Source organism: Pongo pygmaeus, chromosome 3 (genome assembly GCF_028885625.2).
Source record: "Pongo pygmaeus isolate AG05252 chromosome 3, NHGRI_mPonPyg2-v2.0_pri, whole genome shotgun sequence".
Classification (NCBI taxonomy): domain Eukaryota; kingdom Metazoa; phylum Chordata; class Mammalia; order Primates; family Hominidae; genus Pongo; species Pongo pygmaeus.
The window spans coordinates 156,586,890-156,613,988 of NC_072376.2; the positions used below are offsets into that span (position 1 = coordinate 156,586,890).

The 27,099-nt window shown below is 37.3% G+C and overlaps 2 protein-coding genes across 3 annotated transcripts in view; both read left to right on the forward strand.

Moving 5' to 3' along the window:
* SMARCA5 (SWI/SNF related, matrix associated, actin dependent regulator of chromatin, subfamily a, member 5) overlaps positions 1-12,747 on the forward strand; it is a 41,022-nt gene extending 28,275 nt beyond the window's left edge. For both annotated transcript variants that reach the window (XM_054484588.2, XM_063664140.1), the window contains exons 15-24: positions 1,921-2,069; positions 2,265-2,384; positions 3,146-3,256; positions 3,876-3,989; positions 4,331-4,453; positions 5,187-5,319; positions 5,795-5,913; positions 6,337-6,549; positions 8,398-8,505; positions 11,499-12,747. In XM_054484588.2, the coding sequence (XP_054340563.1) occupies positions 1,921-2,069; positions 2,265-2,384; positions 3,146-3,256; positions 3,876-3,989; positions 4,331-4,453; positions 5,187-5,319; positions 5,795-5,913; positions 6,337-6,549; positions 8,398-8,505; positions 11,499-11,564 (1,256 nt within the window). In that variant the 3' untranslated portion in view covers positions 11,565-12,747. The remainder of the gene's footprint in view (positions 1-1,920; positions 2,070-2,264; positions 2,385-3,145; positions 3,257-3,875; positions 3,990-4,330; positions 4,454-5,186; positions 5,320-5,794; positions 5,914-6,336; positions 6,550-8,397; positions 8,506-11,498) is intronic.
* A 5,098-nt stretch (positions 12,748-17,845) lies between these two features.
* The window catches only part of LOC129034608 (uncharacterized), a 97,811-nt gene continuing 88,557 nt past the window's right edge, over positions 17,846-27,099 (forward strand). Inside the window, exons 1-2 of the mRNA XM_063664407.1 lie at positions 17,846-17,955; positions 18,046-18,901. Of these exons, the coding sequence (XP_063520477.1) occupies positions 17,846-17,955; positions 18,046-18,667 (732 nt within the window). The 3' untranslated portion in view covers positions 18,668-18,901. The remainder of the gene's footprint in view (positions 17,956-18,045; positions 18,902-27,099) is intronic.

Consider the following 27,099-nt stretch of genomic DNA (forward strand, 5'->3'; position numbering starts at 1 on the left):
ACTTGAGATGTTAGCATCAGAGGCAAAGGCTTTTGAGAGGTTAAATTACTTGTTCATTGTACATACAGCTGGGAAGTGACTCAAGGGGGATCAAGAACTTTGTTAACTCTTAAGGGTTTAATTAGAAAAGTCTCTGGGGACTTCTCGAGGCTGCCAACCCGTGATGTTATCTCATGGGTGATATAATGGCTAATGTTTTATTTTTCTTCACACATCCATGTGTTTTGAAATACACCTGCCATGTGTTCCTTGTTCTCAGTTATTTTCATCCATGAAACACTTTTTTTTTTTTTTGAAATGGAGTTTTGCTCTTGTTACTCAGGCTGGAGTGCAATGGCACGATCTCTGCTCACTGCAACCTCTGCTTCCTGGGTTCAAGCAATTTCCTGCTTCAGCCTCCTGAGTAGCTGGGTTTACAGATGCCCGCCACCACACCTGGCTAATTTTTTTGTATTTTTAGTAGAGACAAGGTTTCACTTTGTTGGCCAGGCTGGTCTCGAACTCCTGACCTCAGGTGATCCACCCACCTCAGCCTCCCAAAGTGCTGGATTACAGGTGTGAGCCACTGCGCCTGTCCGAAACACTTTTTTTAAAGATTAAAAAAACCTTAATTGATTCATAATTAATTTAGAAATGTTGAGGTTTTTTTACTTCATATTTACTGTGGCAATTTTTGGAGCAAACCTTCAGGCCAATAGCTTTCTTGTGCCATTTGTAGACATGTTAGTCAAACAGCGAGCCTTAAGTGCATACTTTTGTGTTACTGTTTTTTATTTGAGGGACATAATTAAAAACGAGAGTACACAAGCACTTTACATCTGAAGGTTCCCTTCCTGCCCAACTTGGAAGTAGTTTGTATAAGCATAAAGAACATTTTGGTAGCAATGGTAGCATCCAATCCAAAGAAACATACTTTGTGGATATCTCCTCGCTTACAAAGTCATGGATGTTTGGTTGTATATTCTATTATGGGTCCCAAACCATGATACAAGTATTTAAAGAAGTTGTTGAAAACTTACATCTTTTTCCACTTACTTACAAGTTGGTTGGCATATAAAAATCAAAGCTTTGTTTAGGTGTATGTGAGTGACCCTTGAGGAGGGTGAAAACAAGTCTTTCTGGGTTTTTGTTTGTTTTTTTATACCTGTATTTTTGAAAACACATATTACAAGGTTGTCCAAGTTCCTGCCAACTGAAAATCTTTATTAATTTATTAATAGTGAGTTTCTTCGATGATCCAGATACATTTTCTCACCAGGTGTGGTAGTGCATGCCTTTAGTCCTAGCTACTTTGGGAAGCTGAGACAGGAGAATGGCCTGAGCAGGGAGTTGAAGGCTGCAGTGACTGGTCCTGTCATTGCACTCCAGCCTAAGCAACAGAGCAACACTCCGTCTCAAAAAAATAAACGAATAAAATAAGTTTTTAGGAGTTTCAGTTCTTCTGGAAGTTTTCTTTAAAAAGAAACTGATGTTACATATTTCAGTTCTGTGTAAAGTTTGGCCTAGGTGAAGGATTTTTTACTTTTCTAAGGAGAAAAGCTGATTTGGGGAGTATTAGTAATAACACCTTTCTGCTCATCAGAAACTTGTGTATATAATGCTTCCATCTGTTGAAACTTGTAGGTTTTTGAAAACTTTTCATATGCAGCTTTCACAAAAGATTATATTTCATTGACACAGTATACAGCAGGGTTCATTATATAATACCTAAGCTTTAGAAATATTTTGTAGCTTACCAACTGAAAATTTGGCATTAAATTTAGTGCAAAAATCAAAATTATCAGATGTGAATAAACAGTAAACAGAAATGATGACATTTGAGATAAAATTATAAAGCATTAAACCTTACATTTAAAGTTTCAAGTTTCCAGTAAAATAAAGTCTGTTCAGTTAACATTATACATCACAATCTTTTTTCAGGGAGGCTTGTGGATCAGAATCTGAACAAAATTGGGAAAGATGAAATGCTTCAAATGATTAGACATGGAGCAACACATGTGTTTGCTTCAAAGGAAAGTGAGATCACTGATGAAGATATCGATGGTATTTTGGAAAGAGGTGCAAAGAAGGTGAGATGTAGATTAAATAATGTTTTTAATATAGAATGTTTTAGACCAGAAACAGGAAATATTTGTTACATTGATGATAAATAATTTTATTTCCTTAAAAAGAAGCTTTTGTGTACGTGAAGTTAATTTATTTTGACTGCAGTTTTCATGCTTTCTTTGTTGTGAATCTGAGAAGTTGATTGTTTTGTTCTCTAGACTGCAGAGATGAATGAAAAGCTCTCCAAGATGGGCGAAAGCTCACTTAGAAACTTTACAATGGATACAGAGTCAAGTGTTTATAACTTCGAAGGAGAAGACTATAGAGAAAAACAAAAGGTAATTTAGAAATAGGTTTGGGTTACATGAAAGCTTTGTTTTACTGGAAACTTGGAATTTTAAGTGTTACTGTAATGTCTTATAATTTTGCTTAAAACTAGTCATTTTTGCTTATTCACATCTGAATATTTTCATCATTATGTAAAATTTAATGCCAGTTTTTCAGTTGGTAAGCTCTGAAATATTTTTAAAGTTTTTGTTATGAAGTTTGTGGTATATGTTTACAGTGAAATATATTCTTGTATGGGATGAATAGTAATTTGGGTTGGTAACCTGATTCATCTTATTTTAAACAGCAGAATTGGCTGGTAATAAAGGGAAAAATTTCTTAACTTCATAAGTAATACTTGGTAATATAGAGATAAATTGAAAAATACTCATAGATGAGAAGAAAAAAATAATTCTACTCAGTGTTTTTCTGTTAATATTTAGGTCTGTATCTTCGGAATTTTTTGTAGGCTAATTATGTGTCTACACGTTTCTCCTAGTTTAGATTTATACCAAACATTCTGTAGCGTTTCTCCCTCATTTAATAGTTGTTCCTTTAAGCAAGAAATACTGAATGCTTACTCTGTTGACGAGACACTGTCTCGTGTTAATTATATACATAATATTGAGCAAAGTATCATAGTCTCCACCCTCATAGAGCTTATAGCCCAGGATTTTGTGAATATATTTACATTTACAAACATCCTTCTTGATGATGATTTGTTACTGTGTGTAATAAAAGTCGGTGATTTGAGTTGTTTCCCATGTGCTAGATTGCATTCACAGAGTGGATTGAACCACCTAAACGAGAAAGAAAAGCCAACTATGCCGTTGATGCATATTTCAGGGAAGCCCTTCGTGTTAGTGAACCCAAAGCACCCAAGGTGAGTTGACTGACACAGCATAAAAATATCTAAAAATTTTGAAAATGTAATTTTTTTCTTATATTCTTGCAAAAAGATTGATAATTACATTTTGTGTTTCTTCTTTTTTTTTTTGGAGACAGAGTCTCGCTCTGTTACCAGGAGTTCAGTGGTGCGATCTCAGCTCACTGCAACCTCCGCCTCCCGGGTTCAAGCAATTCTCCTGCCTCAGCCTCCCGAGTAGCTGGGACTACAGGCACCCACCACCACCCCTGGCTAATTTTTGTAATTTTAGTAATGATGGAGTTTCACCATGTTGGCCAGGATGATCTTGATCTCTCGACCTCATGATCCGCCCGCCTTGGCCTCCCAAAGTGTTGGGATTACAGGCGTGAGCCACTGCCTCTGGCCTACATTTTGCATTTCTTTAGAGTGTACTCCCTTCTGTTTTTAGTTAACATTTTTTAAAAATTAATTTTGAATCTGTGCATTTAAAATTAAGATATAAATTCAGTTTTATTGAAAGATGCATTCAGTTGCTTGCAGAATTGGCTGTTGTGGTTTATGAAGTGAGGACTAAGGATACATTTAAAATGAAATTCCTTTTTTATGGATAACACTTATTTTTGTTTTTCTTTAGGCTCCTCGACCTCCAAAACAACCCAATGTTCAGGATTTCCAGTTCTTTCCTCCACGTTTATTTGAATTACTGGAAAAAGAAATTCTGTTTTACAGAAAAACTATTGGGTACAAGGTAATTGAAATTATCCGCCTTTCTGTTCATTCCTATCCAGAAGTTATGGAAGGTATAAACATTAGTTATAAATATTTATCTAATTTGGACCTAGTGTGAAAGAATACTGCTTTAGCCTAGTCTAGACTGTTGTATGTATGAAATACATAAACTTGGGTCTGTTTTTCTTTAACAAGAAAAAATAAGACTTCATGACCAATCTGGTTTGTTTTTAACGTAATACATGCAATATATCAGTATATTTTCTTTCCTGGTTGAATTGAAACTTGTGAAATGTCAGTTGGTTCATTACATGCTCTTTAAAATTTACTGATTTGATGGCACAGAAAAATATCTTCTAGGTACCTCGAAATCCTGAGCTGCCTAATGCAGCACAGGCACAAAAAGAAGAACAGCTTAAAATTGATGAAGCTGAATCCCTTAATGATGAAGAGTTAGAGGAAAAAGAGAAGCTTCTAACACAGGTATAGCCTTTAATCAGTACAAACTTTAGTAACAGTTTGTTGTAAAGGACTGTGTTAGGTTATGTTGGGGCATAAAAATAAATACAAGTTTCTGCTTTTAAAGATGGAATAATTGGAGACAATAAAGCATGGGCATGTGGATAAATGCTCCATCTGATTGTCACTAGTTGAGGTAGTTGAGAAGAATACAGATTTTATTACTCTGGCTCGGTAGAGTGGGTATCCTTTTTATCACCTTACTTTGAATGTTCCTGTCTTTCCTATGAATTTTCCACATTGCTACCCAGTCACCATTTTCAACTATAAATCTTGGCTTGGTATTTTTTAAACATCCTTTGGTGTTCATCAGGGTCTTTCAGAATTTGGCCTTTGACTTACCTTTAAAGCTTTATTTTCCTTCCATTTTTCTGCTTGCTCATATTTTTGCCCTTTATGTTATTCACTCTTTCTGGCCAACTGCTAGTAATCCTTCAAGGCTCAGTGAAACTGTCACCTTTTCATACAGTGTTCCTTACTCTCACTCACTCATATTTAATTGCTTGGGTATTTGAGCAATATATAATGTGTTGTCAAAAGTGTACATTTACATACACGAAAAGTTACCATCTAAAAGAACTTAATAAACCAGCAGCAACTGAAAATTTGTTTTTGTAATATTTAGAAGGTTTGCTAATAGCATGTTTTCCAAGTTTAATGTGCTGTGATTAAATATTTTGTTTCTGTTCCTGTGAAGGGATTTACCAATTGGAATAAGAGAGATTTTAACCAGTTTATCAAAGCTAATGAGAAGTGGGGTCGTGATGATATTGAAAATATAGCAAGAGAAGTAGAAGGCAAAACTCCAGAAGAAGTCATTGAATATTCAGGTAATTCTTTTAACCAGGCTGTTGGAGTTTAGTAAGAGCTGTTGGAAGGTTCTTGTTTTCTTATTCTGAATTATGTTGTGATTAGCTAATTTCGTCACAGTGTACTTAGTACCTTCTTCACTATTTTTTACAAATTAGAAAATGTCCCGTTTCCAGAAATGGCATAATGGTTTCCTTTTTAAAAATTTTTTAACCCTAGCTAACTCTAGCTACAGCAAAGAAAATCAGAATAAGTCACTGGATAATTGCCCTTGCATTTTTATCTTAATTTCTCTCCGTAACTTCAAGTATTATGTGTTGTGTTTCCTGAAGTCAGTTGTATTATTAGGTTAATATGTGAGGGTATGCTGTGGTGAGTCTGCTTAGAATAGCAGAAATTTAAGAATTAGAAGATAAATAATCCAGTTGATCCCATTTTTTTACATTAAACAAATAAAAATATAAATGATTTGTTTACTTTGTCCAACTTTTACAGCTGTGTTCTGGGAAAGGTGCAACGAGCTCCAGGACATAGAGAAGATTATGGCTCAGATTGAAAGGGGAGAGGCGAGAATTCAAAGAAGAATAAGCATTAAGAAAGCACTTGACACGAAGGTAATTTGCTTGTTAACAAGTTAGGTAGTTAATAAACTAACTCCTAGCTGTGAGTATGAGGGAGTGACTTTTTATAAAGGAAAAGAAGTAAGGGTTTACAATTTAAAATTTCTTCAGAGTAGCATTCAAACCTGGTATTGTCAGCAGAATTTACCTATACACTAGACTGATAGATCTGAGTCAAAGACACTAAGATTAGCTTTTTCTAAGTAAAATCAGAAAGTCTTAGTCTGTATTTCTCTTTATAATAATAAAGACTATAAAGGTCTTTCAGGACAAAGATTATATAAAGCAACTGAAGTGCTCTAGATAGAAAATTCTGATTTGAAATGCAACATTTTAGCTAATTATTCTAAAGCTGAGTTTGAAATACAGATTATATAGGATATGTATTTTATATAATATAAAATCTGACTTTCATAGATTGGACGGTACAAAGCACCTTTTCATCAGCTGAGAATATCATATGGTACTAACAAAGGAAAAAACTATACTGAAGAAGAAGATCGTTTTCTGATTTGTATGCTTCACAAACTTGGATTTGACAAAGAAAATGTTTATGATGAATTGCGACAGTGTATTCGCAACTCTCCTCAGTTCAGATTTGACTGGTTTCTTAAGTCCAGAACTGCAATGGTGAGTGCTCAGGGCTTTTTTGTGTAATGTAGCAGAGTTCAGAGTAAGTGTCATCTTTGGTATTCTTTAAGGTGACCTTAAAAAAATCTATGAAGTAGACTTTTGTTACAATATTGTTGGTATCCTAAAACCTAATACCAGGGATAACTTACAAGTTTATTGGTCCTATCCTTTAGTATCTTACGTCTTTAAATATCACTATATGATAAGACTAGCTTTTCAAGTTCTAAGTGGGAGGAAGTATCAGTTTCAACTTCTGAGTGTTACGACTTTTTGGTTTTTCAAATGAACATATTTCTATAAAGAAAAATGGTCCTTGCATTCGGGTATCTGCACATCAGAATCAGCATTCTGATTTATTTAATATAAATCATCCAGAATCTGGATTATTTTAAGATGGCTTATTGTAGTGAAACACTATTTTTGTACTGATTTAGTGCTAGGTTTTGTTTTTATTCCCAATATCTGACTAACCGTTTCTGACCAAATAGCCCCATTTCTAATAACCTAAAATTTGAATTCAGAAAAGTTTAACTTTGATGGATTGCTCCTTTTCTTCCTTATTTCACCACCATTGAACTTTGAGTTTCAACTTGTTTTCTGCCAGATGAGGATAATGCTAATAAGTTCTGTAGTCTTAAGTTTGGGATATTCTGGGATAAGCAAAGTTTAAACATCTTTGTGTTTGTTTATAGTAAGATTTCTCTGTATATTTAAAGTAAAATGTCACTTTGTAAGACAGTGGATAGTAAGCAGTATTTTCATGTTTGACCACTGAAAATTTCTTTTCACTAGACATCACTGTTTTGTGATACCTAAGTTTGGGAAATGTACTAAACTTAAATACATGAAGCTACTTTGAAGATAAAACACTGTATAAATATATAATTAGAGAAAAGATCCAGTTGCTGGAAGCTTATTTCTTAAGTGGAAACAATTTATAGAGTTAGTAAAGAATAATTTTATAGTGATTGTAGCAAGACAGTGCCATGTTAATTTAACTAGTACAGTATCATAATTTAAAACTGTGTTACTTCTTAACATGTTCCATGTTAAGATGCACAAAAAATGATAATGTATTCTTCTATCTCTATATACTATTTCTAAGCCTTGTGTGGTGTATTCTATAGAGTAGTATTTTAAAATTATTTTACTGTAGTTGTGTGTGTAGTAGTATCACTTACTGTAAGAAAAAAAAATTTTGCTCTATAATAAAGGGAGCTGCTAACCAGCAGCCATGCAAATGGACTTCTCTTTCTTTCAGGGTTATCTGCCACTTCTACGTTATACTTTAAATCTTTTCTGGAGGCTGTATGTCCAGTTTGCCAGAGAGAGAGATGAGGTAGAACTCATCGTAGACTTCCATGGCTGGTTTTCCAAAATTGGGAAAGGTGCCATGTGATTGATTGACTACCATAATTCTAGTGATACTTTGAAGGGAAAGATTATACACACCTGTTGAAGTTCTTGTTGTTTTTGACCCTCACATATGTGCATTATTAATCTTTTTAAGTTTTGGATATAAGTAGCACAGTAGTTCTCAGACATACACACTAAGTAGCAGTATTGCATATGTTCATTTTTATTGCTTTAATTCCTAAGTGAAGGAAGAAGTTTTGAAGAATACACAGTAGTTTGACTTTAAAGATTGGAGTAAAAACATTATTTACAAATATCTTGCTTTTAATCTTCATAGCATGAATTGTATATGAAAATCAGTTTTTTTTTTTAAATCGGGGTGTATTAGTGGTTTTATATATTATCCTATTAAAACATACCTTGTTTTAAAATTGAAATCATTAAACTTGTAGATGGAAAGTGCATGTACCGTGTTTGTTTATAATTTAGGAGCTCCAGAGGAGATGTAATACCTTAATTACTTTGATTGAAAGAGAAAACATGGAACTAGAAGAAAAGGAGAAGGCAGAGAAAAAGAAACGAGGACCAAAGCCTTCAGTAAGTATTCATGAATATGTAAATATGTGGATTATGTAAATTTCCCCTTTCTAAGTATTTAACACTGCTTGGCTGTCATTGATGTGTTAGTCCCTGTTGTGCACCCCCCCATTGCCTTTACTTTTTTTTTTTTTTTTTCCCTTAAGGGCGAACCCAAGCTCATAATTTGAGATTCTTCACTTTCATATTTAGGTAGTGGTATAAATTTTTTATTTTTAGTTGTTATGAGTAAGTATATGTATTTATAGGTTACGTGAGATATTTTGATACAGGCATGCAATAAGTAATAAAGACATCAGGGTAAATGGGGTATTTATCACCTCCAGCATTTATCCCTGTTACAAACAATTTAACTCTTAGTTATTTTAAAGTGTATAATTAAATTACTTATTGTGGTAGTCACTGTGTTGTGCTTATCAAATACTAGGTCTTAGTCACTCTTTGTATTTATTTGTATCCATTAGCCAGCCCCACTTTCCCCCACCCCCACTACCTTTCTCAGTCTCTGGTATCCATCCTTCTCTCTGTCTCCATGAGTTTAATTGTAGTTTTTAGCTCCCACAAATAAGTGAGAACATGCCAAGTTTGTCTTTCTGTGCCTGGCTTATTTCACTTAATAAACTCCAGTTCCATCCATGTTGTTGCAAATTACAGGGTCTCATTGCTTATGGTTGAATAGTATTCTATTGTGTATACATACCATGTTTTCTTTATCCATTTATCTGTTGATGGACACTTAGGTTGCTTCCAAATCATGGCTACTGTGAATAGTGCTGCAGTAAACATGGGAGTGCACATATCTCTTTGATATACTGACTTTCTTTTGGGTGTAAACCTAGGAGTAGGGTAACTCTTATCTGTAGTTTTTTGAGGAACCTTCAAACTGTTTCCACAGTGATTGTACTAATTTGCATTCCCACCAAAAGTGTATGAGGGTTTCCTTTTCTCCACATTCTTGTCAGCATTTGTTATTGCCTGACTTTTGGATAAAAGCCATTTTAGCTGGGATGAGATGTTATCTCATTGTAGTTTTGATTTGCATTTCTCTGATGATCAGTGATATTGAACAGCTTTTAATATGCTTGTTTGCCATTTGTATGTCTTCCTTTGAGAAACATCTGTTCAGATCTTTTGCCCATTTTTAAATCTGACTGTTAGGATTTTTTTCAGTAGAGTTGTTTGAGCTCTTACATATTCTGGTTATTAATCCTTTGACAAATGGGTAGTTTGCAGATATTTTCTCCCATTCTGTGGGATGTCTCTTCACTTTGTTGTTTCCTCTGCTGTGCAGAAGTTTTTTAACTTAATGTGATCCCATTTGTCCATTTTTGCTTTGGTTGCCTGTGGGGTATTATTCAAGAAATCTTTGCCCAGTCCAGTGTTCTGGAGAGTTTTCCCGTAGTTTCACAGTTTGAGGACTTAGAGTTAAGTCTTTAATACATTTTGATTTGATTTTTTTTATATGGTTAGGGGCACGGGTCAAGTTTCATTCTTCTGTGTATGGATATCCAATTTTCCCATTACCATTTATTGAAGAGACTGTCCTTTCTCCAGTGTATGTTCTTGGTACCTTTGTCAAAAATGAGTTCCCTGTAGATATATGGACTTATCTCTGGGTTCTCTGTTCTTTTCCACTGTTGCACTGATCTGTGTATCTGTTTCTATACCAGCACCATGCTGTTTTGGTTACTATAGCTCTGTACTATAAGTTAAGTCAGGTAATGTGATTCTTCCAGTTTTATTCTTTTTGCTTAGGGTGGCTTTGGCTATTTCTGGGTGTTCTGTGGGTCCATATAAATTTTAGTATTTCTTTTTCTATTTCAGTGAAGAATGGCATGGGTATTTTGATAAAGATTGCATTGAATCTTTGGATTGCTTTGGGTAGTATGGACATTTTAACAATATTGAATTTTCTAATCCATGAACATGTAATATCTATTTTTTGTGTCTTCAGTTTCTTACATCAGTGTTTTATAGTTTATCGTAGAGATCTTTCCCTTCTTTGATTAATTCCTGGGTATTTTATTTCACGTGTAATTACTGTAAATTGGATTTTTATTTTTCACATTCTTCACTGTTGGCATAGAAATGCTACTGTTTGTTGTATGTTGATTTTGTATCCTGCAGTGTCACTGAATTTGTTTATGAGTTCTAATAGTGTTTTGATGGAGTCTTTAGGTTTTTCCAAATGTAAGATTATATCATTTACAAATAGGGCAATTTGACTTCTTTCCAATTTAGATGTCCTTTCTTTCTTTCTCTCGTCTGATTGCTGTAGCTAGGACTTCCTTGAAATACTTAAAAAGTACAAATTTAGCTTGACTAGGTTGTGTGGGAAAAATCACGTCTTGATGATGTGGTAGTCCTTAATATGGGGCTTCGTGAAAATCAGGAAAGTATGTCTCGTAAATGCCAAGTGTGTACACATCTCATTGAGAATACAAGTTATAATTTTAGAATAATTTAAGAAACATTGGAAAAGCAGTGGTATCATGACTTTTACTGTTAGTCTCTAAGCTTTGATTGGTTATTTCAGTGATGTTTTCGCAACGTGAAGGCAAACAGTTTAAGGGAAAAAATGTTATTTAATAATAGTTAATTTAAAAAAATGGTTAATTTATAAAGTCATGAATAAATGAGTATCTCTGGATAATATTTGGTACTTACGTAACTGCCTTTTAAAAACTCAAGTATTTCTTACTATTTTGGGAAGCTTGCATTTATTTGATATTGATCTACTACTGTTAATTGTGCATTAGTTTTATAACGTCATTATTAACATTAACATTTTTTATTCTGTAAGTGAAATAAGTAGGTAAGATTATTTGGAGGCTTTATAGTTTGCTTTGAAAGATTTATATAGCCTGGGGGAAAAATCTCATATACCTATTACTTTGTAGTAGTTGTTATTACTAAAGTGTTATAATGTGTCTGCAACTATATTTCATGTTTATATTAGTCTTGTGAAAAGTAATCCTTCTGTCTGTTTGTAGACACAGAAACGTAAAATGGATGGAGCACCTGATGGTCGAGGAAGAAAAAAGAAGCTGAAACTATGAATATGTTTTTGTTTCATAATCACTAACTTTAAACCAGTAGTTCTTTAATTTACGGGTCTTCATAAGATGTACTGTACAATGCTCAATTGTTATGTCATTTAAAGACATCAGGTTCATCTGTTTACTGAGCTAGAAACATAGTATGTAGTTTCACTTTTTTAAATGCAACAGCTGTGCTGAAATTTTTTTATCATTAACACTTGAAGTAATAAAATAGGCTTCATTTATTACTAAGTGTTTCATTTGATTTATTTTTCTATTGTAGTTCGATTTGTGAAGATTGTGACTTTTTGTTTATTAGCTATAATTTCTACACTTGTAAGGCTTAAAAACAAGTTAAAAAGAAAATTGCAAATAACATTTGTCCCTTTCAGTCTTCACCTAGTTGTGTAATTATTTTAATTCACTTTGCCTTTGCAGAAATTTGGGTATTTTCTTTGTAGTGCTATTGAGTCTCATCTGGAAAGATTATATAAATTGCATTCTCCTTGCTTATGTGGGTAGAATGGGAAAAGAAGGCAAGACAAAGTATACTTAAATTCTATGCATATTTCTGTTATGCTTTCTGTTTTTTTTTAGTTGATTCTGAAATGAATATGCCCTATTCTTTTGAAAGAATGGCCTTTTAGTTGTATAGCCAAAGACATTTAGTATTTTCCGGTTCCTTAAGGTATTACTGTACCATTTTGTAAAAGGAATATTATTATTATTATTTTTAATTATTTGGTAAATATTTTGTCATATGACCTTCTGAAGCAGCCACAACTTAGATAATGTCAGAACTAAGGTGATTTTTTTAATTTTGAAAGTCCAGCCAGAATGAGGTGCGAATTTGTCATACTGTTACATTGAAATTGGTAACAAATATATCCCCTCCCATTTTGAGTTTTAGGGTAAATGAAAATTTTATTGTATTTTAAAGTAATTTCTAAGTGTTAGCAAGACTGACTGTAATTCCAGTTTCTGTTTTCTATGGACAGACTTGATAAACTGGAGACCCTAAAGTGGGAATACCCAAATTATAGTGTCAGGATTTTAGCTGTACCAGAGGCCTTTATGTGCTACACATAATTTGTATAAAATTTTATATGTGCAGATTGGGTACATAAACAGTTCTCCATTTTTCTAAGGGAATGCAATAAATGTAGCATCGTGAATAAATATAACTTTTATAATCCGTAAAGTGGTCTTTTCTTTCCATTTCTTTAATTTTTTTCTCAATTTTTATTCACTTTTTCCTTTAGGACACATTTCCCTTAATTGGATATCTTTCCCTTAAATTTCTATTAGTAGTTGTTTTCATCTGCCCACATGTAATTGAAGATTTAAAAAAAAAATTCTGATACCTGCAGTATTACTAATACTGCTTAATTTCTTGAAATGTGGAATTGTTGCTGTTAATGTCAAGCAAAACGCAGTATTTATGGCAAATTGTAAAGTAATTTGAATTTATTTAGTGCTCCCTCAAAATTAACTTTTTAAATACTATGTTAGATCCTTAACAGTTAAAGGTCTAATACATGCATGAGGAATGGTTACTTTTCTCATGAAAGGAAGAAGAATTTGTAAGAGTTATGACCTCAGTTTGGAAGAAATTGAAAAAATGTAAGGCTGAAGAAAACTTACGGAGGTCACAAAAGTGATGTTTTCAAGAGGGAGAGAAACTGGGAGGGAGATACACAGTGGAAATGCAAAATGAATCAAGTATAGTGCTAGCCCTGAGAGCTTAGGGACTCAAATGGAAACTGTGTGAAGGGAAACTCACTTGAAAAAAAGCATGAACCAGCTAGGCCCTGCCACCACTGTGTTTGGCCGAGTTCACAAATCTGTTTTAACCTGTCACTTCCCTGTCACTTCTCTGGCTTTCCTCTCCTGCTAAGTTTTTGTTTCCTGGCAGTAATTAAAACCTTCTGTCAGTGCCACAGCTACTACTGCTACTGGAATTGCCATAGCCACCTTGGTATCGTGGTTTGGCAAAGTATTGGCCTGTACCACCATAGGGGCCAGAGCTTCTGCCTCCAAAGTTTCCTCCCTTCGTGAGTCCAAAATTTGAAGACTGATTGTTGTCATTGCCAAAATCATTGTAGCTTCTACCACCTCCAAAATTGCTTCAATCATTACCAAATCTATTGCAGCAATCCCCACTGACCATATCCACCACCACCACCATGGCTGCCACCAAAGCACCACGATCACAGAACTTGATGACTGTATTTGTGACTAATTGTATAATAGCTTAGTTTCTGTTCTGTGGAAAGTAAAGCATTCCAACACAGGGTTTCGATGTAGATTTTTTTGTTTTGTTTTGACCATGCTGTTGATTGCTAAATGTTTTAATAGTCTGGTCATGATACTGAATAAATGTCTTTTTTTTTTTTTTTTTTTTTAACAAAGCATGAAAGATTGCTTAATTGTACATCTGACAAAGTGCTGGAGGCTATTATAAAGTGTAATTATTACTACTTTTTAAGAGACAGGGTCTTGCTCTGTCACCCAGGCTGGAGTGCAGTGGTGTGATCACAGCTCACTGCAACCTCAAACTTCAGGGCTCAAGTGATCCTCCCACCTCAGCTTCCCAAGTAGCTAGGACTACAGATGTGCACCACTATGCCCGGTTAAGTTTTTTTAGTTTTTGTAGAGATAGGGCCTTGCTATGTTGCCCAGTCAGGTCTCAAACGCCAACTTCAGGCGATCCTCTTGCTTCAGCCTCTCAAAGTGCTGGGATTACATGTGTAAGCCTGCATTCCAAAGTGCTGGGATCATAAGTGTGAGCCTACACCACACCTGGCCTACATTTTAAGTTTTTCATAAAGTTGAGAGAAGCAAATCCTAAGCATAGAGTACAGGTTGAGCATCCCTAATCAAAAAATCTAAAGTCAGAAATGCTCCAAAATTTGAATGCTCATTGGGGCATTTCTGATTTGGATTAGGGATGCTGAACTGATAAGTATAATGCAAGTATTCTAAAGTCTGGAAAATGCTAAAAACACTTCTGGTTCCAAGCATTTCAGATAAGGATTGCTCCATATGCCCTTTGAGTATTTAGTATATGTCGATTGTTTGAACTAATTTGGATTTGATTATATAAATGATTATATAAATGATCTTTGGTTTAGTACCTTTCTTAATCTCGATTTTAAAAAGCATAAAACACCCCTGTGGTTTTTCAGAAAAATTCTGAGTAAAGAAATTTCATCTTGTTCTATCCCTTTGAATCTAAAAAACAAATCTTTTTGAAAGGATGTGCTACTATATTTCAAACCAGTTGTTTTGGAGTAGAACATTGCTAAAAAAAAATACTAAGGAGGGTAATTTAAACAAAGTAGATTAATGACACAAGGTGGATTGATGAACTCATAAATCCAAATGAATGGAATGCTAGAAGACATGTATTAACAGAGTAGCTGTTACCAAAATATATACATATTTTGTATAAGTACATAGCTGTTACCAAAATGTATCTTTGCCTGTTGGAATCTGATGTCAAGATCAAAGGTGATGGCATCCCTCAGATGACAGATAATGGGCAAAATATATTGTTGGTGTGGAGCAGTGCTGCAGAATTAACTTCCCTGTGTACATCCCAGAATCGTTTTGGATCTGTTAAGGTTTTTATTAGAATGATTAAATAGGCTTTTGCAGCATTAACTTTACAGTAGTTACCAGAAAAGACTATGCTACAAGAACCAAAATTGAAGTAAGAAGAAAAAGACTGAAATGATATGATTCTAAATGAAAAAAATAAAGAAGTGGAATAGTTTCTCCATAGGCATAAGAGGCAAAGCATTGTTTCAGAAGTGGACTGGTACCTCACCTGAGATACTCAAGACTGGCAACATGGGTCTTCATTCTTTGTTATCACTGAGATTCCCTTGTGTTCTGAGAGATTCCCTAGCTCTAATGACAGATTTTTTGGGGGGTAATAAGGCTATGAGAAGATTGAGGATCTATACACCATGGAATACTATGCAGCCATAAAAAATGATGAGTTCATGTCCTTTGTAGGGACATCGATGAAATTGGAAGTCATCATTCTCAGTAAACTATCGCAAGAACAAAAAACCAAGCACCGCATATTCTCACTCATAGGTGGGAATTGAACAATGAGAACACATGGACACAGGAAGGGGAACATCACACTTCGGGGACTGTTGTGGGGTGGGGGGAGGGGGGAGGGATAGCATTGGGAGATATACCTAATGCTAGATGACGAGTTAGTGAGTGTAGCGCACCAGCATGGCACATGTATACATATGTAACTTACCTGCACATTGTGCACATGTACCATAAAACTTAAAGTATAATAATAATAATAATAAAAAAGAAAAAAAAAGATTGAGGATCTAGGTGCTTGCCTCTAATTCTACAGCATACAAGGTGTGTGGCTCTTATCTCTAGGACACCAATATTTAATGTTGCAATTCGTGTATCTCCAGTACAAGAAGAAAGTTTATCAGAATTTAATGTTGGAAACTTTGTAATATAAACAATGTAAACACTACATTGACAAAAATATTTTATTAATACAAAGAATATGCATATAGTTTGCTTACTACAGAAATTCTTGTTTTTGATGTAGACAACCCAAAGGAGTTTTTATGTATATAGATGGTGAATAAATTGGGAAAAGAAATAGAGATAAGTAGAGATTATTTCATTTCATTAAACTTTTGAAGTCCTAATTTAGTTCATGTGATTATTTGTAAACTTTATTAGTCTTCTTCAATCATTGAAGAACCCAGGATTCAAATACAATACTTAATGGAAACACTTTTTCATCCCAAACTAAATCCTGCCCTGAAAGCCGAATTCACTGTGAAATCTGAGATGAAACTCCAGGGCTATTATGCTGGCCAGTGGAAGGTTGGTTCACCCCTCTTGAGGTGACATTAGGGTGATCTGCAGACATCACTGGAGTGGACAAAGAGATGCCTGGGTGGTTGGGGAAAGGATAGATCATAGACAATAGTAGCCTCTTTCTAGAGCTCAGTTGCAATAAATATCACAGTTACTCATCAGACACACTGGCAGTTCTACTTATTCCCATGTTTCAAAACTAGAGAATTCTAGCAAGGACTAAGCACTGCTTCTGTAGACCATCGTTATTTCTCCATGGCTGTTTGAATTTTTGTCAAAGCTCCTGCGTCTCATGCAGACTAGTGACTTTTGAGACAGAGTCTTGCTCTGTCACCCAGGTTGGAGTGCAGTGGTGCGATCTAGGCTCACCGCAACCTCCTCCACCCAGGTTCAAGCAATTCTCCTGGCTCAGCCTTCTGGATAGCTGGGACTACAGGCATGCACCACACCTGGCTAATTACTGTATTTTTAGTAGAGACAGGGTTTCACCATGTTGGCCAGGCTGGTCTCGAACTCCTGGCCTCAAATGATCTGCCTGCCTCCGCCTCCCAAATGTTGAGATTACAGGTGTGAGCCATTGCATCTGGCCTGATGCAGATTGATAATTTCTTGAGTGAGGCAGTGCTGTTGCCTAGTAGCAAGGCTTAGCTGGGTGAGACATTACTAGCTGCCTTCAGAAGCGGATCTCTGCCCTGAAGTTTACCATCAGCCTGCTTTCCTTGATGCCCATGCTGGCTAGGTGTAGGGATCCTGAGTGGAGGGAAAAAGAAGAATATAGATGATACAGATTTGCTGTGCAAAGGCGGCGTTCTTACTGGCTCTTCCTCACAAACAGGCTGGTGATTAGCTGACTTTCAGATTCCTTTTTAGGAGGTGGCAAGGGGCCATCTGGTCATCCTAGCTTTGCAAGGAGTAACTTTTTTTTTTTTTTCATTTTGTATTCCCTTTAATCCCAGTAGATGGATAGGTTTGCTTTCTTAGTATGCTTTCCAGTTGTAGAAAGGTCTTTTCTCTGGGTACTGGCTTTCCCCCAGCCCCCTATTTTTTGCGCTCCCCCTCCTCCCCAGCCACCTCTTTCCCTGGGACCCAACTTGATAAAATTAATGGCACAGGTCTTGCAGAATACTCCTACCAATCTAAATGCTGCAGATGCCACAGTGCTTTCTTCTCACCCTTAATAGTCATAAGATAAGTTAGAGGGAGCTCCTTCAAGAGTACGCTGAATTTAGTTTCTTCATAGCAGGAAGTAATCTTTAAAAAAAATTATCATTGGGCTCCTTATTGTAACTGGACAGTACTGGGACTGGGTGCTTGATAAGAGAATGAATAGTTTAGGTAGTTACAATGAAACCACAGTCACCTGTAGAGGTCTCCCCAGGCTCACCTTGACGCTCTGATTGGCGGCTGCAGACTCCATCCGCAGGATGGCAGTGTTAGGAACAAAGGTGAACTGCCCACGGCAGGTCAAACGCTGCCAGCTACCAGCTGCAGCTGGGAGTGAAAGACTAGAATACAGAAAGGCGCAGGCAGTCACGTAGGACTGGGCCCGGTTTAACACCCGAACAGTGGTGCTAGAAGGTCAGAGTCTTCTAGGTGCATGTTGGAAACATCCTTGATTGTCTAGCACCAAGACTTTTAAACACGGGGACAAATCATCCCTTTGGGTATTTGTAATTGTTCCTCAGTTCAAATCTCTTGGTTTTAAAAAAATACTTTCCCTCTGCGCGACTGGCGCGTCACGTCGCGCGCGACCAGTCCGCAGGGCTCCTCCCGCACTGCTCTTAGCCCCGCAGACGGCGGCCCAGCAGAGGAGCGGAAAGCGTGGTCCGGGGGGCGGCGGATGCCTGGTAGGCGCTCGGGCCGCTGTTGGGCTGCGCGCTGGCGCTGCAGGGCGGGATGCTGTACCCAAGAGAGAGGCCGTCGCGGGAGCGGAAGAAGCTGGACGGCCTCTAGAGCTTCCGCGCCAACTTCTTCGACAAACGGTGCCGTGGCTTCTAGGAGCAGTGGTATCGGCGTCTGCTGCGAGGGTCGGGCCCCACCCTGGACATACCGGTTCCCTCCAGCTTCAACGACGTTGGCCAGGACTGGCGGCTGCGGCGTTTTGTAGGCCAGATGTGGTACGAACGAGAGGTGACCCTCCCAGAGCAATGGACCCAGGACCTGCACACAAGAGTGGTGCTGAGGACTGGCAGTGCCCACTCCTGTGCCATCGTGTGGGTGAATGGGGTCGACGCACTAGAGCATGAGGGGTCTACCTCCCCTTTGACACCGACATCAGCAGCCTGTTCCAGGTGGGGCCCCTGCCCTCCCGCCTCCGCATCACTATCACCATCAACAACATGCTCATCCCCTCCACCCTGCCACCAGGCACCATCCTCAACATGGCCGACACCTCCACGTGGGTACCATCCTGCCTCCACCGCATACACCCACCTTCCTGTGCCACCTCGTGGGGCATTACATTAGGGTAATTACATTAGGTAAGTCACATGTCAGTGACTTACAAATTTTGTAAGTAATTAAGAAATTTTCAATGAGAAGTGTGGAGCTGAATAGTTACGTGAGCCCTTCAAAAACTGATAGTTAATGGAATAAATGAAAATAACAGGAGAGACTTTGTTGAAAGAAGACAAAATAGTCAAGGAAGTGATAGAGGATACAAAAGAAAGATGAAAACTTACATTCATTTAATGTCTACCATGTGCCAAAGACAATATTATTATTTAGTTTTCATAACCACGACATTTGGTGGATATGATTACTTCCATTATATAGGTTAGGAAAGTAAAGCTTAGAGGTTTGTGAACCCACTAGTTTAAAGTTGTGTAGCCAATAGGTGGTTGAGTGAGAATTCAAAACTGGAACAGATTTGCTTGATCCAGAATGGTATGACTTTGTTGTCCATGCATTTTCTTCTACATTGTACTGCCTATAAAGTGGGAGTCAGTTATGGGAGGAGACCCAGAATGTCACAGGTTTTGAAAGCTGTTGTGGAAAATTTGGAAGGAGGCATTGGATTTAATGACTGCCACAGGTCAGTGAAGATTGACCTTGGAGAGAACAGTTTTCTTCAGTGGCATGGTAATGTTCAAAACAGGATCTGATGGTAAAGAAAATGTAGAACCAGTGTGTGTAGACTCCTTGATGGAAAAGTTTATTTGTAAAATATCAGAGGAAAATTGTAATATAGATTTGTCCATTCAAACCCCAAAGTCCAGATTCTTACTGCAATATTTTATGTAGCCAATATACAGCAGTTGAGTTCAATTTTGGCCCCTATTTATGTGTATGCTAAAGAAAAATAACAATCCTAAGCGTATGCCACTTAAACAAGAAGATGTGATTATACTATGAAACACTTGTGACCATAGGAATATAGCAGTGCTAAGGCAAGATAGGTCTTAACTTGACTTTTCCTGTCATTTGCTGCCATTGTTTGCCAAAGTTCTAGCACCTATCTTCAGAGGAAAGTCAAGAAATTAGTGCTCAGATGGTGGGATGAATTCCTGAATTACTGTTGGCTCTAGTAGTTTCTTCAGATCAATTTTATAGTTTCTTTAGAACTAGAAAATTAGTTCTCAGAATAGCAGTTGGCCACCCAATGTGTATAATACAATTACTCAACCAGCTGCTTGAAAGCAAGGGGTAACAGAGAAGTCAGCTACTGGCTGACCTCAGGCAACAGGAAATTTGATGATACTCCTTGGTCAAATCCTTCATTTAACATACATTTATATAGAACCTTTCTGTATCAGGCACCATTCTAGGTAGCACAGATACAACAAGAAAGAGAACTGACAAAACCTCAGCCTTCATGGAGTTTATATGCTAACACATATGCATAAACAAACACATATAAAAATCCAGAAAGTCATTACTGCTGTGAAGACAAACCACACAGAGTAAGCATATACTGATGTTGGGTTGTTGCCTTAGGGTGGTCAGCAAAGTTGTTTCCAGGGAAATGACATTTGGATGAAAAACTGAATAATGTAAGAGAGTTAACCATCAAACATCTGTGTGAAGGTCTTTAGGAGGAGTGGGGGAACAGCAAGTGCAAAAGCCCTGTGATGGGAAAGTGCTTGTTATGTTTGAAGAACAGCAGTAAGACACCATGGCTGGAGTGTAGTGGGGGAGGGAGAGAGAGGTGGGAAATAATAATGGAGACTTAGTTAGGGCCACATCATGTAAATAGAGCTTTTGCAGTCCTGTAGACAAGAAATATGTTTTGATTTTTCCCTAAGTCCATAAAATAGTTTGTGATAGAAAGCCATCGAAAGATTGAAAACAGGGGAGTATTATTTGTAACCTCAGTTGCTGTTCCATGCAGGCATAGGAAAGAATAATGCTTCCTTGCTCCATATCTATTGCTGAAACAGTTCTCCATGATCTTTTTAGTCTGAGGACAAATGACATTTTTCTGGTTACAAGACAGAGGGGATATGCCATCCTAGGCATTGAGATTGGGAAATATCAAGCATGCATGTGGCTGCCAAGTATTAAATCTCATTTTCTGATGACCACTAGGGTTCCAGGTATCAGCCCATAAAGTGAACTTTTTCTGAGAAGAAGGAAAGATGGCAGGCAGAAATGATTGAGCTGGTAAGGAGGACTGAAGCTTATTGTTAAGGTCTGGGGCCTAAAAATATCAGGGTTCAAAGTGATCAATTTGGAAAATAAAGATATTTGGACCCTCCTCTGAAATCAGGGAGTAGTGAATATGTCGAGTCAGAAAGTAACTGCAAATTCTGGAGAAACTGTGGAAGCAGCATTTTGTAGGAGGGTGGGGGAAACAACACCCTCAACTAGTATTTCTACCTTCTGGTAAATCTATTACTTTAACTTTACCTCTGCCAGTCAATAAAACTTTTTCATGTTTTGGTACATTTAAAAAATACTTTTCCTCTTTCTATTACTTAAATTTCACATTAGAGGTTGATGTTGGCACCCAATGACAGCATGTACGGTCACATTTTTCTACTGTGTGGTTAACTCTGCTTGGTATCTGACTTGTTACAGATCTTCTTGCTGGATACATATCTCTAGGAACAGAATTAATCTTTTTTCCATTTTAGAGGCCAGAAAACCCATGAAGAAAGGTAATAAGAAATTTGATTCCTGGTTATATTATAAATTATTGAAGGTAATTCTTCAAGGCAGCCTCTCCCTTCACAAGCCCAGAGGTCTAGGAGGAAAGAATGATTTTGGTAACCAAGCCTGGGGCCCCCCATTACCCTATACAGAGTCAGGACACTGTTCCCCAAATACTAGCTGCTTTGCCTCCAGCCTCAGCTCAGAGGGCCCCAGATACTGCTTGGGCAACTGCTCTGGAGGGCACAAGCCATAAGCCTTGTAGGCTTCCACATGGTGTTAGTTCTGCAGGCGGGCAGAAGGCAAGAGTGGTGGAGCCTTGGCAACTTTCCTCTAGATTGCAGAGGATATAGTGGAAAGACTGGGTGCCCAGGAAAAAGGCTGCTGCAGGAGTGGAGGCCCTGTAGAAAGTCTCGATAGGGCAGTGCAGAGGTGAAATATGAGATTGAAGCCCCCCACGGAGAGTCCTCACCGAGGAGGCACTGCCTAGTGGAGCTGTAGGAACAGGCCACTGCCTTCCAGATCCCAGAATGGAAGAGCCAGCTTATACCTTCAGCCTTGAAAAGCCGCAGGCATTCGACTCCAACCCATGAGGGCAGCCATGTGAGCTGCACCCAGCAGAGTCATAGGGGTCTGGCTGCCCAAGACCTTGGGAGCACACCCCTCGCACCAGTGTGGCCTGGATGTGGGACATGGAGTCAAGGGAGATTATTTTGGAGCTTTAAGATTTAATGTCTGCCCTACTGGGTTGCAGATTTCTGTGGGGCCTGTTGCCCCTTATTTTTGGCCTATTTCTCCATTTTGAAATGGAAATATTTATCAGTCTTTATTTCATCATCGTATCTTGGAAGAACATAGCTTGTTTTCTTTTTTTTTTTTTGATTTTTCAAGGTAATATTCTCAATACTATTTATTATTTATTGATAGCACATGACTTCAAGAGAGTTAACACATTTAAGTTTAAAAATTGATCTGCTCGTAAGTAAAAAATAGAAGGTAACATACAGAATAGAAATCTATATAGAGAAAATCACATATGTAAAGATAATTGAATTAGTTTAAAAAGGCACATAATGAATAACAAGTACTGCTTTTTAAAAGAATGTTTATGCTTTTGGTTAAATATAGTGAATGTATTTTTATTACTTTTCCAGAATTATGAATAAATAATTATACCCCATCATATTTATCATTTTCTAAAATTATGTTTTATATTCTAAAATAATTTTTATGTCAGGCAATTCTGTCTTTCTATACCTTTCTATACAATTCTGTCTTTCTATAAATATTCTTCCAGGCTGTATTTCACTTTGTCCCTTGTGTTTTCACCTAAATGTTGAGGGGAGAAAATTACTTTTTGGCAAATAACCATTTTCCTCCAGGGTTTTAATCTAAAGGTGGTTATATGCTAAAGACAATTTGATATTAAGAAAGCAGAATGTGTCATGTTCTTACTCAAATGCTATGCCTTTTCTTAATGGAAAGAAAATATGTAAACTAAATATGTTGTTTCTGAGACCTGAAGATTATAACTTTCTAAATGTATTTCAGTCTAAAAGGTTAGAATCCCATGTATAAACATGGCAGTGCATAAGACACAACTGAGAGGCGAACTGCTATACTATACAGAATTGTTAGCATTTCTTGTGGCTGATGTATGCTTCAGAAAAAGATCAGTAAGTTACCACACTTTTCTTACAAAATTGTATATAAATTAACCTGATATCCCTTTATACCAAATCATGGTTACTAAATATTGCTATTCTGTAAAAGTGCCTAAGAATCATTATTTTCAACACTATCACCCCAGAAACAGTAAGAGAAACCTGAAAGTGGTAGGAGAGAATGAAAGTCCTTATTAGTCATCTAAATTATAAGTTTTCTTGTATGTTGTTAATATGGATATGGTAATTATAACTCAGTATGTTCTTGGGGTCCCTGACTCATTGTTCTTCACTCACTCTTACTAGGACCTCTGGAAGATATACTTTATCCTATTTAAGTGAGCAGGATTTTCCCCTCTAGACATACTTTATAAGCATTTTCTCATTAGAAAACCAGATGTGCTATAACAGTAGTTTGATTTGCTCTTTACAATATCAACAGATACTACTTGTTTTTGTTTGTTTGTTTTTTGTTTTTGTAGAGACAGGGTTTCATCATGATAATGAGGCTGGTATCGAACTCCTGACCTCGTGATCCACCCACCTTGGCTTCCCACAGTGCTGGGATTACAGGTGTGAGCCACCATGCTCAGCCTGTTTTTGTTTTTTTTATTTCAACAGTTTTGGAGGAACAGGTGCTGGTTGGTTGGATGAAAAAGTTCTTTAGTGATGATTTCTGAAATTTTTGTGCACCTGTCACCCAAGCAGTGTACACTGTACCCAATGTGTACTCTTTTATCCCTCACCACCCCCCCAACCCTTCCCCCAAGTCCCCAGAGTCCGTTATGTCACTCTTATATATGCCTTTGCATCCTCATAGCTTAGCTCTCATTTATAACATACGAACATATGATGTTTGTTTTTCCATTCCTGAGTTACTTCACTTCACTTAGAATTATGGTCTCTATCCAGGTTGCTGTGAATGCCATTATTTCATTCCTTTTTATGGCTCAGTAGTATTCCATGGTATCTATATACCACATTTTCTTTATCCACTCGTTGGCTGATGGGCATTTAGGCTAGTTCCATATTTTTGCAATTGTGAATTGTGCTGCTATAAACATGCATGTGCAAGTGTCTTTTTCATATAATGATTTCTTTTCCTCTAAGTAGATACCCAATACTGGGATTGCTGATCAAACAGTAGTTCTACTTTTCACCACATCCACACCAACATCTGTTATTTTCTGATTTTTTAATTATGGCCATTCTTGTGGGAGTAAGGTGGTATCGCATTGTGGTTTTGATTTGCATTTGCCTGATCATTAGTGATGTTGAACATTTTTTCCCATGTTGGCCATTTGCATATCTTCTTTTGAGAATTGTCTATTCATATCCTTAGTCCACTATTTGATAGGAGTATTTGTTTTTCTTTCCTTGGGGCTGTCTGTTTACTCTGCTATTTCTTTTGCTGTGCAGAAGCTTTTTAGTTTAATTAGGTCCTGCCTATTTATCTTTCTATTTGTTGCATTTGCTTTTGGGTTCTTGGCTTAAGCCAATGTCTAGAAGAGTTTTTCGATGTAATTTTCTAGAATTTTTATGATTTCAGGTCTTAGATTTAAGTTCTTTTTTTTTTTTTTCTTGAGATGGAGTCTCACTCTGTTACCCAGGCTGGAGTGCAGTGGTGCGATCTCGGCTTGCTGCAAGCTCCACCTCCCAGATTCATGCCATTCTCCTGCCTCAGCCTCCCTAGGAGCTGGGACGACAGGCACCTGCCACCACGCCCAGCTAATTTTTTGGATTTTTTAGTAGAGACGGGGTTTCACTGTGTTACCCAGGATGGTCTCGATCTCCTGACCTCGTGATCTGCCCGCCTTGGCCTCCCAAAGTGCTGGGATTACAGGCGTGAGACACCACACCTGGCCAGATTTAAGTTCTTGATCAATCTTGAGTTAATTTTTGCATAAGGTGAGAGATAAGGATCCAGTTTCATTCTCCTACTTGTGGCTTGCCAATTATCCTAGCACCATTTGTTGAATAGGGCGTCCTTTCCCCACTTTATGTTTTTGTTTGCTTTGTCGAAGATCAGTTGGCTGTAAGTATTTGGCTTTATTTCTGGGTTCTCTATTCCGTTCCACTGGTCTACGAGCCTATTTTTATACCACTACCATGCTGTTTTGGTAACTATAGCCTTGTACTATAGTTTGAAATCAGGTAATGTCATACTTTCAGATCTGTTCTTTTTGCTTAGTCTTGCTTTGGCTGTGTGGGCTCTTTTTTGGTTCCATATGAATTTTAGGATTGTTTTTTCTAGTTCTGTGAAGAATGATGATGGTATTTCTATGGGAATTGTATTGAATTTGTAAATTGCTTTTGGCAGTATGGTTATTTTCACAATATTGATTCTTCAAATCCATGAGCATGGAATGTGTTTCCATTTGTTTGTATCATCTACAATTTCTTTTAGCAGTGTTTTATAGTTTGCCTTGTAGAGATCTTTCATCTCCTTGGTAGGTACATTCCTAAGTATTTTATTTTATTTTTTTTGTGGCTGTTGTAAAGGGGGTTGAGTTCTTGATTTGATTCTCAGCTTGGTCATTGTTGGTGTATAGCAGTGGCACTGATTTGTGTATATTGATTTTCTGTCCTGAAACTTTACTGAATTCATTGATCAGATCTAGGAGGTTTTTGCATGAGTCTTTAGGGTTTTTTAGGTGTATGATCATATCATTGGTGAACAGTCACAGCTTGACTTCCTCTTTACCGATTTGGATGCCCTTTATTTATTTCTCTTGTCTGATTCCTCTGACTAGACTTACAGTACTATGTTGAATAGAAATGGTGAAAGTAGGCATTTTTGTCTTGTTCCAGTTCTCAGGGGGAATGATTTCAACTCTTCCTCTTTCAGTGTAATGTTGGCTGTGGGTTTATAATAGATGGCTTTTATTACCTTGAGGTATGTCCCTTTCATGCCGATTTTGCTGAGGGTTTTGATCATAAAGGGATGCTGGGTTTTGTCAAATGCTTTTTCTGCATCTATTGAGATGATCACATGATTTTTGTTTTTAATTCTCATAACTTGTTTTTGATCTTATAGGCTTATAGATGGAAGGAACTTTCCTTGAGTCTCAGATTGGATCTTTTGGACCTTTTTTTTTTTTTGAGTTAAGGTTCTCACTTGGTCACCCAGGCTGGAGTGCAGTGGCATGATCTCAGCTCATTGAAGCCTCTGCCTCCCAAGTTCAAGTGATTCTCTTGCCTCAGCCTCTCAAGTAGCCGGAATTACAGGTGTGTGCTACCACACCTCACTAATTTTTATATTTTTAGTAGAGACAGATTTCACCATGTTGCCCAGGCTGGTCTCGAACTCCTGACCTCGAGTGATCTGCCCATCTTGGCTTCTCAAAGTGCTGGAATTACAGGTGTGAGCCACCATGCTCAGTCTCAGATTGGACTTTTGAGCTGATGCTTGGAATGAGTTAAAATTTTGGGGGACTATTGGGAAGGGATGATTCTTTTTTGCAGTGTGAGAAGATCATTAGATTTGGGAGGGAAGGGGTAGAATGATGTAGTTTGGATATTTGTTCCCTCCAAATCTCATGTTTAAATTTGGTCCCCAGTGCTGAAGGCAGGGCTTGGTTGGAGGTGTCTGGGTTATGAGGTGGATACCTCAAGAATGGCTTGGTGCATTTCTTACAGAATGAATGAATTCTTGTTCTGTTTGTTCACAGGAGAGCTGGTTGTTTAAAAGAGTGTGGCACCTCCATCCCCCTTTTTCCTTTCTTGCCATGTGACACACCAGCTCCCCTTCACCTTCTGCCATGATTGAAAGCTTCCTGAGGCCTCACCAGAAACAGATGCTGGTGCCATGCTTCCTGTACAGCCTGCAGAATTGTGAGCCAAATAAACTTTTCTTTATAAATTACCCAGCTTCAGGTGTTCCTTTGTAGCAACACAAATGGACTAAGACAGCAATTTTCAAA